The 14,137-nt window shown below is 37.5% G+C and overlaps 1 protein-coding gene across 1 annotated transcript; it reads right to left on the bottom strand.

The window, feature by feature from the left end:
• Positions 1-4,864: 4,864 nt before the first annotated feature.
• On the bottom strand, positions 4,865-14,072 carry LOC114138434 (calpain-2 catalytic subunit-like). The gene is made up of 21 exons (XM_028007682.1): positions 13,693-14,072; positions 11,485-11,554; positions 10,550-10,668; positions 10,326-10,459; positions 10,081-10,249; positions 9,926-10,009; positions 9,761-9,846; positions 8,705-8,779; positions 8,409-8,569; positions 7,612-7,784; positions 7,510-7,521; positions 6,792-7,003; positions 6,655-6,691; positions 6,508-6,573; positions 6,361-6,418; positions 6,203-6,267; positions 5,891-5,959; positions 5,724-5,802; positions 5,521-5,637; positions 5,369-5,427; positions 4,865-5,277 (listed from the first exon to the last, which is right to left on the bottom strand). Exons 1-21 carry the CDS (start codon positions 13,927-13,929, stop codon positions 5,254-5,256), a joined length of 2,106 nt encoding a protein of 701 aa, XP_027863483.1. The 5' UTR covers positions 13,930-14,072; the 3' UTR covers positions 4,865-5,253.
• Positions 14,073-14,137: the final 65 nt, after the last annotated feature.

Raw genomic sequence — 14,137 nt, 5'->3', positions numbered from 1 at the left:
CAGAGACACAAAATGGTGCCAATATGAGTGATGTGCAATGAGGCACTTACTGATATGGAGTCCCATTCTGATATCATGTAGGTTTTACCATCAGATTCTGCAGCTCTAGGTTATGAATGCTACTATAATGTTCTATGAAATACCTCACCTCAAACATGTATTTATTTTTCTCATACAATACAAACATATTCAATAACGTAGAATATGAGTTCTGACAAGGCTTGTTTATCAGATTAAAAATAACTTATGAGAATAACAACCTTTAAGTAGGTGTTAAATATACTTTTTATTAGACACACATTTACATTTCTGTACTATTTAAATTTATCTGATGTAATTTGTCTTTTTTATTAGCTGTACGTGGACAGTTATAATTAACAGAAATAAAAACTTGAAAACATCAAACTGTAGTTAATCTGTGACTTGTTTCACGTTGGAAAATGATTTACTGAAATAGGTGAAAATTTGAATAGTGTCATTGGGTAAGGTTAGCCTGGGTAAAAATACAATAAACAGTTCCCAAATAATTTCAAACATGCATTTGATCAATTGTGGAACCTTAGGACTAGAGTTGGGCATTTATTGTGTTATCATTTATCATAATGAATTTCTTATCATGAGAAGAATTTTAATTTATTGTTGTCACAATAAATTTTAATTAATATTGTTTAAAATCCTCCAAAACTATCCGTATTGTCAGGAATTTTAGTTTTACAATTTTTTCTACTGTTTGTTTAATGAGAGCATCAATACTTTTAAATATATGATTAGATGCAGTTACTGTGTGCAATTTAGATACAAATTACACTTCTTTATGTGACCAGTGTTCAAACTAAACATATTACAAATGGGAATATTTTTTGCCATTTGTAGAAAACAAATGAGCTCTTTGTGGCACTATGATTTCTGTACCATAAAATCACGGTTAGACAGTTACTTTATCGTTACTTTTATTGTTTTCATGAGTTGGACTCTGGAGGACTTGCATGAGGTGCATGAGGTGACTCAGTCCTTTGATGGGAGATGATTAAACATCATAACATTAAAAATGTCTTAATGAATCAAAAATACCAGTTATAACCATCCTTGATCAAATAAACATAATGTATAGTTAACCCCATGTCAGACATTTCATGAGCAATAAAAGAGAACCACACAACAGAGAAACAAAGCTGCAGAGTTGCAGCAACAGAAATGGTTTCCACCGTGGAAATAGCTCACTGGTTTTTTCAAGTTTAAAATCAATACTGAGAACAAAACGTTCCTCTTCTGTTGTGTTTTGATCACCGAAGGAGGAGAGGTAAACATCAAGGGATGAATTTGAGAAGAGGGGAAAAATGTTAGCAGTCTTAGCAATCTACTAATGGAGCAACATCCACATTAGTGCACTCTGAAATACAGTTTTGTTTTTACACTTTGTTTTATTCCAAGATCTTTCTGAAAATGACTATAAAAAGAGGTACAGGTTATAATTAGCATGCTTTAGTTGTCATTTCCTTGACCAACATCACCCTTAATTAGAAGGAGCACTAGAAGAAAAATGCTCCTTATCTTTGCTCAGGGTAGACAGAGTTCATTTCTTTTTATTCAGACCAACAGCTTTGGTGGAGCTCCCGCCCCTTTCTGAGCAGAAACTAAATACAGATCCTCTGCCTCATCATCACAGCGGCGTAACTTCCCCTAAGGGTGGATTTATGGTTTTCAGAGTTGCAGTCCCGCCTCACATCCGGACAAAAAGCAACGGTTTTACTGCAAGCTCTAGGTCCTAGCTTACCTGCCAACAATGTCATCATTAAAGTATGAGAGTAGCAAAACACAATTTATATATGTCAACCAGTGGATCATTTATTTGGGAAAGGAATGATAAGAGAAAAGATTTTGTGGAAATGTGGTCAGACTGGACTTAAATTGCAGACGGCAGCAACATTAAAAGCACCAAAAGGGGAAATGCAAGTCAGAGCGTAGCAGGGCAGGAAATGACTGCTGCATAGCTCTCTGTGAGCTGAAGCCTTCATGCTGCTGCAAGCACTCTGGGAGTTTGGCCCCAGCAGAGGCAGTGACATAAGAGCAACGACTTCACAAATCTGTGAGAACTGGGACATCTGCTGGCGTATCATAGTACTGAACTCTGTTTTCGGTTGATATCTGTGAGAATTAAGCCTGGAACATTAACAAGGGTCAATAAATACACACACACACACACACACACACACACACACACACACACACAAAATGGATTCAAATATAAACTCTAGAGTTTGAATCTATACATTTTAATTTTGTTTGGTTAAAGAGGAACAACCAAGTTCAAATCTCTCAAACTTGTAGCAATTTAAGAGAAATGGTTCTAAAATCTGTTTTATTTTTGGTTGACAATTTTCTAAATAGCGTTGCAATGCGAATGACTAGCACTGGTATTGTAAAACTTACATGCAGGAGAAATTCAACTTCTCCATTTTTTGTGTTTTATTCTTGAAGAAAAGAGTCTTATTCACTGGTACAAGGATGTTTCTCATCCACTCCAAACCTCAAAATAAAATAGGACTACCACACATTTAAGACTTGGTGAAGCTGCTGTAATGACATGTACATTTAATTCAATTCAGTTCAATTCAATGACACCTTCTTCATCCTAGTGGAGAAATAAGATATTACAGTAATTACATAAGTTTCTTCAATGAGTAATTTAAATGTGGTTAATGCTGTGAGCAGGAGGGATCTCCTGTAGCAGTCTGTGGTGAAACGGTTCTGAAGAATCATCTTCAGATGCTAATGAAGCAGCAGAATCACCTGGGGTTTCTGTTAACTCCATTATTTTATGAGGTATCCTCTGCAAATCAGTAATGGCAGCTCCTTTTTGGTCATCTCTCTGAGTCAGATGATCCTACCTCACGGGAAAATAATTAAAAATACAAAACCTACCATTGTGATTCAATAGCTATTTTAATAAATCTTAAGACAGTTGACAGTTGAATTAATGATTGTTGTTTATTTGTCAATTTTTCCCTGCTCAACTGTCTTAAATCAATTTCAGCCTGTTACATTTACAATTCTTAAAGACATGGTTAAATGGTTAAATGAAACCCTGCTGATATCAAACCTCTTCAAGGAAGATTTTCCTGCTATTTGAGCCTCAGTCCTTGAGCCTCAGGAAATAATGTTGTTATTAAAAGCAACATTACTTCCTGTGTGGTCCCCAGTGGTACATGCAACTGTAAATTGTTTGATTAAAAAAAAAACAAATCAGTTTTTTTCACATTATGCACCAATCTCAAAACTTCGATTATTTCAGAGATATTGGAGAAAGTAGTTTTACCCAATTTAATGCTCATTGTGAAGGTTTTCCAGTCTGCCTTTAAACATTTACACGTCCCTGAAACAACACTTTTAAAGGTTTTTAACATGCTTCTGGTAAACGACCTCGAAAGCTCTGCTTTTCTTGTGCTTTTAGATTTTACTGCAGCATTTGATAAACCAAAGTATTTCTAACTCTGTTTTGGAACATTGAGTTGGGATTAAAAGTGCAGCTGAAGATTGGGCTCATTCCTAATTGAGTAACAGAAAGTGTAGTATAAAAATGTAAATTTTCTGTCCACCGCAGCCTCTCTTTTGTAGTTTTTTTGTACCCACTCCCTTTAGGGACTATTTTTAGAAAACATTGCATTTCTTTTTCTGTTCTGTCTCCCAAACTTTGGAATACATTGCCTTTAAATGTTAAGCAGACACATTTGCTTCCTGTTTATAAATCTGTTTAAGAAGTCATCTCTTTTCCATTTCAATTTGAGATATTGAGAGATTTTGAGACAACTTGTTGTTTTTAAATGTGCTTTATAAATAAATTTGATTTAGATTTACTAAGTCTTCACAGAGCCCAAAATCAAAGTCTCTGAACTCTCCCTATGGGTGTGGCTTCTTTTTTGTGCACAAGAAAGAAGCCACACAGTTACAAAGCCAGACCATTACAAGTCGGCCTTCTATCGCCTGAAGAACATTTCCAGGATTAAAGGACTAATGTCTCAGCAAGATCCAGAGAAACTCATCCATGCGTTTATCTTTAGTCACATTGATTACTGCAACAGCGTCTTCACAGGTCTGTCCAACAAATCAATCAAACAGCTGCAGCTGATCCAGAATGCTGCTGCTCGCGTTCTGACTAAAACCAGGAAGATAGAGCACATAACACCAGTTTTAAAGTCCCTCCACTGGCTCCCTGTAGCTCAAAGAATAGACTTTAAAATACTGTTGTTAGTTTATAAATCACTGAACGGCTCAGCACCACAATACATTAAAGATCTGCTGTTGTTGTATCAACCTTCCAGACCCCTCAGGTTCTGGTTCTGGTTCTGCTCTGCATCCCCAGAACCAGAACCAAAAGAGGAGAAGCAGCATACAGCATCTATGCACCACAAATTTGGAACAAACTTCCAGAAAACTGTAAAACAGCTGAAACACTGACTTCTTTTAAATCTCAACTAAAAACCCACCTGTTTAGAATTGTATTTGAAATGTGATCAATTACAAATTTATTGATGGAACTTGACTTAATGATTGATTCTATATTGCATTGTGTTTCTGCATTTGTAATGATGTAAAGCACTTTGAAATGCCCTGCTGCTGAAATGTGCTATACAAATAAAATTTGATTGATTGAAAAACCAGGATAATAATATTTTCTTTAGTTAGGCAACAAAAACTCAAAGTTTAAAGCTGACAAATTATTTTATTTGGGTTATTTCTAAAATGTATTGCACAGAAAAACACCAGCCAATCATAGTTCAGATTTTGAATAATCTAAACACAGCGAACTTTGGTCTCTAAGAGAGCTGAGCTAATGCACTACAGACAGTCTTCATATTTACCACACTCACCAGAGGAAAATATTGATTTTTATTATCCAACTCTTGACATGAAAGCCAGTAATTACATTATGTTTTATGACATGTAAAACCATATTTATGTTATTGCATGAAAGCTCAGAGAAGAGAAGAAAAAAATGAAAGGTGCCATATTTTTCAGCACAGGCTGAAGAAGTTCCAAAGAAGTATATGATGTTTGCTGAGTGTCCTTTTTTAATGTGTTGGCAAGCATTGGCAATAATTGCTCCCTCAAAACTAATCCCTAGTGACTAACTTATAAGCAAACCTCTTTCTGCAGTTAGCGAAAAACAAACAAAGGTTCAGAGTTGAAGTTTAAGCAATTTTGTTAATGCAAATCTACAAAACATCTTGGTTCTTCTGTTTGCTTGCAGCTCTGTTACAACATTGTCACATTCAGCCACTGTGGATAAAAGCATTAGCAAGTTAGTCTTTCAGCTTTTCCTTCCAGCCAGCCATTTTTTTTTTTATTGAACACACATCCTGGCTCTTACCTCCATGAAGTTCAGCTCGATGGTACCAGAACCATCTTTGTCCAGCACTTCAAAAGTGTCTGTAGAGATATGAAGTAACAAAGATCATAGCTTTTATGTTAGCTTCCAGACAGCAAGTGAAACAAAATCTCCATAAGGGGAACAAAACTCACTGAAAAGTGTCTCCAAGCGAATCAGGCAGCTCACAAAGTTGTCAAAGTCAATGGTGAGGTTCGTTTCACTGTAGCGAGCCACAATGATCTGATGGAGCGAGTTGTTCAGAGAAAAACCTGTAGAAACAGACCAATAACACAACTGTTTTTCTCTTACTTCAATCTCACAAGTGGAAATATAACTTGATAAACATGTTTCTCACCCGCCTCTTCGACGGCCATGCGCATCTCGGAGGAGCTCATATATCCACTTTGATCTACATCTTTTGATCTGAACAGATCCTGAATGGGAAAACAAGAAGTTACCGTCTGCTATCAGCAGGTTACTACTATTGTAGATATATTATAGAGGTAAAAATAAATAACAAACCAGAAATTTCTCAATCTTTGTCCACAGGATCTTAAACTCTACCAGGCCCAGCTTACCAGTACCATCTTTCTTTTACATAATTGTTAAGGAATAGTAGACCAAGATCACAAGATTAAAAACTCCTCAATGATCTCCCACTCTTCAACTCTCAGTATTTTGTGGATTTACTGGTATTTTTTGGGGCTATAGAGACCAGTTCTGCTTATGCTTTCATTATTTTAAAGATGAAATCATATTTTTCTCAAGCGTCCTCTGATAAACTGTGAATCTGTGGAAAATGATCATTTCAGAGATTTTGTTTAGAAAAGATACATCCAGCAGGTTAATCATATTGCGACAAGTTGCAAGACCAAACCCACTGGTTTTGATGTCGTCTCCTGAAAAAATGCATAAAGAAAATGTGAATTGTGCCTGAATCTAAAGATCACTTATGTTAAATCTAGGCGGTTAAGGAAGCAGGAATCTCTTACTCCTTGCCACTACTCTGTTGAGGATTCTTTCCAGCTCGAATGCAGAAATTTCCACATCCTGAGTGATGAGCCAAACACTATTATTCTAATTTTGAAAGCAGATATTTGGGAGTATAAGACTGTAAAAAAACTGTTTAGCATGCTCACCTCGCCTGCAAGCTGTCCAAAAAGCCTCTTGAATCTGTCACTGATATCATCTTCATCAATATCAATCTAAGTATAATAAAGGCAAGTTTTCATTTGCTGTTAAAATTAAATGAACATCACACCGCAAATGCAAATTGAAAACAATACCTTCTCCACATGGCTTTCTACTGGATCATCAATCTCTCTGAAAGGAGCAAAACATTAGATCAATATATTAATCAATATAATCAATATATTAAATTATTGTATGTATGACTATATATGTTGATAGCACTTGTTCCTACTGGACATTTGCTTGTTTCTCAGAGAACACCCGCACATAAAAGTCCCCGTTTTTGTTGGGCTCAAAGGTGGAGGGAACAATGAGATACTCTCCAGGGGGAAGACAGAAGCGGTTGCACAGCTCCCTCAGGTTGATGAAGGTCTCGGAGCGTGCTGCTGAACGGTTGTACAGGAAGAAATCTTTCTTCATCTGCACCCGTGTCTTGCCAGAGTACTGAAAAAAGAACCGGATAGTGTACTTTTGTAAGTAAGCCCACATGATCCGCTAATATAAAGCAGCCTTTTCTGGTGACACATTTTACTGGGAGGAACATGTTGACACACTACTGTGGCTGTCAGAGTAACAATGCTGGTCTGAGTTGGACCAGAATTTATGTCTACATGAATGCTATGAATTTTAATCTTTCAAACTAATGTTTTTGTCACAACAGGTAATTTGTTCATGGATCCTGGCTTGTTAAGTCTCCAGAAATCTTACTGTTACACAACATTTCTCTTGTTTTTCTAATCATCATATGGAGTGTTTTTGACAACTTTGTGCTGTTTTACTTTTTTCACATATTTGTCTGTTTTGGTACTTCAATTAAGATATCTAAAAGAAAAAAACAGCCCTGAACACACTTTCATTTTGAAAATGATTATTTACATTCTTTAACAAATAAAAGTATTTTAGAATTTAAAATATCCCAGTGCAGCCAGTAGACTCTCTGGATGATGTACCTCCTTGGGTAGCTATAAAAAAGGAAAGGAAATCCAAGGTTAGACTCTTATAAAATGCTACACATTCTCAAATATTGATTTCATTTTTATTTTATCCCTCACATCATAAATTGCAAATCCAATAGTCTCCATGTCTTCTCCCATTTTCCTCCTACAGCGCTTGTTTTTCTGCATCAGGCCCACAATGACAGTGCATCCCTCCTCCTCACCATCATCAGGGTCATCATTCACTTCGTCCAGCTTGATCACAAACTGAGGATTTGTCCAGAAAGTGTCTAAAAAGGGCAGCAAGTGTTAGTGGAACAACTGAAGGGCAGGTTTGACATGGCCAACCTGGTGTTTTGGTATAAAACAAACACAGCATTTCCATACTTATTTGTTCTACTGGGAAAGATGAGCAAAACATCTCAGAATAAATGTATATTTTATTCTTTACTTAAAGAAAAAATATATTGTAGTAGTATCACATTGCTCTAAAAATAGATAAATAAATTCTACATTTTAATTTAACTACATATTTAATTGAATTTATTCAGTGGTTAAAAAACATATTAAGACATATTTATTTTAATAAAATAACTTATACCACAGCTGTTTGCAGCCCTAAAAGTTCCACTAAAATTATGGTGACTGAACACACTATTTAGTTTAAGATCAGGAACAAGCTGCTGCTGCTCTGTTGGCAATTTGATAAGAATAGAATTTGCCATAATTTTATCAGTTCTAAAACTGTTCTTTTTTATGTTGCTGAAAATCATGTTTTTTACTGTATTTTTTCATTGTAAGTCACTCATCACTGCATTCATCAACTGAGTTCAAGACTGCAGCAGTTGGAGTAATTAGCGCACACACCCCTACAAGCACTTCCAATAAATGTAGAGCTGTCAAACTGGGCCTACCTGGATAGTTCCTGCAGCCGCCAGCTGACACACCTGTCCTCCATGTCTCCTCAAACTCTGTCTCTGCCCATTTCTGGTATTCGTCATCTGTCAGAGTGTCAGGGGTAAGGTTGCAGATCTCAAGCCGGGAATACTCACGAAGGAAGTCGGAAAAGGACATCCTGTGGAAACAAAGGTGAAAAACACAGAAAGGAAAAGTGAAAATGGTCTCCTCACAAGGACTGGTATTTGTCAAAAAAGACAAGAAAAGAAGAGAAATGTTGACAAGAAAAAAAAAAGAATTTTTTTAGGGTTACCAGAATTCTCCATCCTCAGATCGGTTGGTCAATCGCTCCCGATCCTCACTGCTCACAGATCTCCATTCATAAGAGCTGGAACAAAGAAACATAAAGAGCGACACTTGGGCTAAGTGGTGGGGATGGCTCCACACCTACATAGCAACCACAAAACACATTGAAAGGGCTGTTGTTCAAGATTTTCCAGCCTTTCCACTGGGTGTGTTTGTCTATGTATATAATAACCATGACAAAAGCATGTGTCATATTTGGGCAATTTGGGAATAGAAGGAGAAAGGAAGAGATTTAGAAGAAGCAGTTTAAGACATTTAACAAAAAATTTTGACAAATCTGTTTCGTACTGGATTTGTGTTGGGGTTGTACATAGAGGAATTACATAAGCAGTATTCGTCTTCACCCTATATGTTCTTCCATTGGATTGCAGCTTCATCTTGCAGAATACTATGTGTTTTAAGCTTGCAGTCAATTCTAAATTTGCTGCATGCTTGTCTTCTACTCTAGTTATCCTTCAAAAGCGGCAAAGTTGGTGTACAGTCCCCTTTCTAATTTTAGATAGGGAAAACCTGAAGCGGAAAGCACTGGATGTGATTATATAATGGGTTCTTTTGTTAAAACATGAATCAGCGATGATCAATTTGATTTCTTTGGTTCCATTTCACTAGCCGCATTCAGGTCTGACAACTCCTCAACCTGTAGAATAGAAACATTGCTTTAATGGAACCTGTCTGACAACACGAAGTAGGCTCAACAACAGATGGGAAACAATGTCATTAGCTGGGTTTATATTGGCCATAAAATTGCGCAAATTGGAATTCTGGAAATAAATTTGCTTAATACAAACATTCCAGTTTTTCAAAAATTACATTGTTTAATAAAAGGTTTTTGCGCTATTCTACGGACTGAGGAAAGAAAATCAAATATAAACATTCATTCTCCTCATGCAAGATTCAGAAGATCAGTAAAGTTGTGAAGCTACATCATCCTTGCACCCCGGATGTTTGTGCAGACCAGAATACTCCAATTAGCAAAATTCTCAGAGAACATGCTGGCTCTTACTTGTCACTCCATGCTCCCGTCCACTCCACTTGACCCCATGGGTTTCTGATCCTGATCAACTGCACCATGTCTCCTTGATACTCAACCTAATGCAGATCAGAAAATCAAACAACTCTGCTTCTAGTAGGAGGATAAGTTGTGACCAGATAACTCCTGGAGCCTCACCTGGTCGGCTCCTGTGACAGAGTAAGCATGCCCCTTCACCAGCTTGCAATGTGTGATCGCCTCAGAATCAGCTGCACTAGTGATCTGCAACAAAAAAAGGTTATGTGAAACAAATACCTCAAAGATAGCAAGCATAGTACTGAACTCAGACGAACATCAATGGAGCATCCCAAAAGGGAGCCTCTTTTCAAGGCCTTTTGGATTATTTTGAAGAGACGTGGATCTGGTCTCGCCAGCTCATGTCGCTCTGCGATGCCCCCAGTGAAGTCTTCAAAGCCCTCAATGGTGCTGCCTCCAGAGAGAGCCTCGTAGCATCCATTTATTCTAAAAGCAAAATAGCTTAGATAAGGACTAGACCTATAAAAAGCTCCAATAGTTAAATATTCAGATTCATCCATACTTAGCGTAGGCTTTCTCCAGCAAGGCGCTCCAAAACTCAGAGCCCTCCGCTGAGTGAACAAACAGGAGTTCCCCATCTCTGGTGGGCAAGCGATCATCAACAACCACATCTATCCAGTCACCAAACTGCCAGAACTGAGAGCAAGAAAAGATGTTCCTACCAGTCAAATCTACCTTTTTTGTCTCTGAAACCCAATCAAGACTCTAACTGAGGCAGTGTTGTACCTGGAAGTGGAAAATTCCAGCATAGTTTTCAGTAAAGCTTTGGTCATAGGGCACAACACGGGACAAAACCTGCTTGTTGAGAGTAAGGGAGGCAATAGCTGCCAGGAGCCAGCAGTCACCTGGGAAAGAAAATCACCAGTGAAGGCCTAATGAAGCACACAGAATAATTCACTGCAACATATTTCCAAAAATCTTAGTGATTATGTTGGTCATTTCCATCAAACAGATCTGTGCTGCTAGGCCTAATGTTCTTTTAATTGAGAGATGATTCATACGCAAAATAGACGGAACAGAAAATACAGTTAGAAAACATATTACAGGATGAAGTGAAGACAGACAGTAGTCTGTGCATTTAATTTGTTCAAATTACAAATAGGACACAAGACGAATACACAAGTTATAAAATAAGTTAATCAAATTAAAGTAAGAAGAAAAACTGCACTGTTAAAAGCTAATCTACCACCCACATATTTTCAGATCGTGATTGGTTGCACAAAAAAAAGCAAAATCTCAGCCTCATCTTTCAGTGGAACTCAGTAACACCAGTTTGTTGAAGATTTCTGGTAGACTGGGCAAAGGCACAGAAACAAGATGGAGATGCTGTGATCATTGATAGCTGATGTCAGTACACAAATATGTAAAAGAGATTTGCTTTAGGTATTTCTCCTGCACACAGGAAAGAAGCAGGAGACTATAAAGCCATGATGTCAGGTTAAACAGCGTCAGTATTCACAGATAGTCTGTCAGGGTGAATGTATTGTATTTGAAAAGCTAGATAAGCATGCAAACACATCTGAAGAGCTCAAGATAGAAAGATTTTGATAGTCAAATTTTCTGGTAAATACCTTTTGAATGTGATTAATTTGAAAGAAAATTGACATGTGTAGGTCATGTTCTTTTAAAAACAGTTTTTTGTGCATGTTTGGGCTTCTCACCAAGTGCTCCCTGACAAATATCAGTCCTTGTAGCATCTTCAGAGATGAATTTTGGATTTTGGCACAACTCCTGCAAAAAAGGGTCAATAAGACAAGTCAAACTATGGTTCATCCTTGTTTAACAGTCTTATCCGACCCTTTTAAGATGTTTTTAAAGTGACAGTTCTGAATTTTTCGAAGTGGAGCTCTATTAAAGCTCTGACATTTAAGGTAAATCCAGATTATTTTATCCCTGAGGCTGTCAGGAGACTACTACTCCAACAGAGATCAAGATCAATTTCCACTGTCTCAAAACAGCACAAATCCCACCCCAAATTATTGAGGTTTATGCAAACAATGTTTTCTGAAACCTTGTTATTTACATGAAACCTGGAGGTTGGAGGTATTGCATCACAAAATTCCTTCCTCTTTGAAACAGGCTGTCAGGAACGGTGTGATGAAGGTGGTGAGGCAAACGCTGTAGACCCAGGTTGAGATGATTGATGGTAGTTTTAATGATAAATAAAGTCAACACAGTCCAAAACTAGTCCAAAAAAACCAGGAAGCACGACTGAGCGGAAGCCAGGGCTCAAAGTCGGTAGCAACTGATATCATGAAGGGCAACACGAAGGACTGAGCGCACATTAGAGAGGACCCGACAGAGACGCTGAGACACAGGTGAAATTAAATACACGGGAGGGTAATCACAGAAACGAGACACACCTGGGAAACAATCAAGGGGAAGACAGGACAACACGAAGGCTCGGGGACACAGAAAACTCTAAATAAATACACAGAAAAACACAGAACATGACACAGGCATTAAGCATGGAATATTTAAACCCTTTCTGGTCTGACAGAAAAGGGGCATAAAATGATTAAAATAGGTTTAAATAAAATTTTTTTTTTTGCTTCTTACAACCAGATTATTCCAGATTAGATGGTCCCACAAGGCTAAAGGTAATGGCTATCAAAACAAACTTTACCATCTTAAAGCAACTCCAGCTTATTAACCTTTGAACCATGGTCAAGTTTGAACTGGGCAGCTATGATCTTCTTGTGTTCGGTGTATACTGAGAACAGAAAATGTAAAGCATTCAGGTCAACGTAACACCCACATAGAAAAGAAAGTGAGTGCCAGAAATCAATAAAATGCTTTCACATGTTCTGTTCTCGGTGTTTCACACAGGAAGACACTTTATGGTGCAGCACCTCCAACCTTTATTTTACATGTAAATAATCATTGATTTCTTTGTTAACTGTTACACTGACACTTTGAAGAGTAGTTCAAAGTGTCTACTAGTTTTCGCTTTAGATACTAGCCATACCTTGGCTTCAAAACTGAATTTATAATAAAATAAGATACCAAGAGAGTTAGCTAATGTAGTTATTAAATTAGCAGTTAATAAACCCTCAAAGCTGCAGTATGAAACTTTTGCAAAAATCTATTTTTTTTCATATTTTGTCACCACATCATGACAATATAATATAAGACAGGTAATCTGTGAAAAGCTCGAGCTCCCCCACCTCCTTCCTGAACTACTATTGTCACTCCCAGTCAAAACGAACCAATCAAAGTCAGGAGGAGAAACCATGTGCTGCCAATCGTGCTAATGGTAGAGAAGCAACTTAGTGTTCCAGCAAAACCATTTATCCACCATCATCAGTGTCCATGCTAACTAGCCTTAGCATTCATAGTAGGCTATGTTGTTGTGAATCATTGTAGCTTAGCAGAGAGCAAGGGGGACCGTGTGAGTGCAAGAGTGATTAACAGCGCTAAGACCCTTCTCCTGGCTCTGATTGGTTGTTTCTACCGAGTGGTGTATTTCTGCAGTTAGTCCAAGGGAGAAGGCAGAAGAGCTTGGTTTTTTTTTTTTTTATCAGATTATCTCTTTTTTCTGCAGAAATACTGTCATGATATAATGATAATTTCTACAAAAAACATATTTTTTAAAATAAAAGTTACATACTACAGCTTTAACAGAACCTCACTGAAGAAATACAGAACTATTTGGAACTGTAAACCCTTTAAGTGTTATGATAGTGATGCACATATTTATTACAGAATTTAAAATATTATAAAACAAGATTATAGAGAATAATCATTCCCTACTTGGAAAAATCCCTATTAAAAGCATAGAAGCCTTCTTTCATCCTTGATTTATGCTCTAAACAATCTCTATCATGACTACAGTAGCTTCCCATAAATCTCCATTTAATAACACTCACAGTGGGTCTCATCCAGGTGACTCCCCGCACTTTGTGGGAGTTTGGGCCAAGCTCATTGAAGCCTAAGGATGAAGGCAGAGCTTCGAAGCAGTCATCCTGAAACAGCTGTCCTCTCTCCAGACAGCTTCTTCTCAGTTCCTCAAAGTCTTGGTTCAGATATTTCAGTGTGTGAGAGTTGGTTCCAATTCCCTTGGATTTCTCTCTGAAATGCTGAATTTTGGCTGCAATGCCTGACATCTTGAAGGGGTTTTGAACAGTTTCCGTTTACCTGTGGCTGGCTGCCTCTCCTTTGTATGTGACTGTGTGTTCGGTTAAACAGGCTCTGTGTGATATTTGAGATCATATCCACACCCCTTATTGTTCATGCCAGACAGACCTTTCTGGTTCGCATGTTTGTGGACAGTTCAGTCACCATAATTCTCATTTCAGACAAGAGTAGAGATAG

This window comes from Xiphophorus couchianus, chromosome 22, assembly GCF_001444195.1.
Source record: "Xiphophorus couchianus chromosome 22, X_couchianus-1.0, whole genome shotgun sequence".
NCBI lineage: Eukaryota > Metazoa > Chordata > Actinopteri > Cyprinodontiformes > Poeciliidae > Xiphophorus > Xiphophorus couchianus.
The sequence above is the reverse complement of the archived record's forward strand: the minus strand, read 5'-3'. Positions and strand labels throughout refer to the sequence as shown.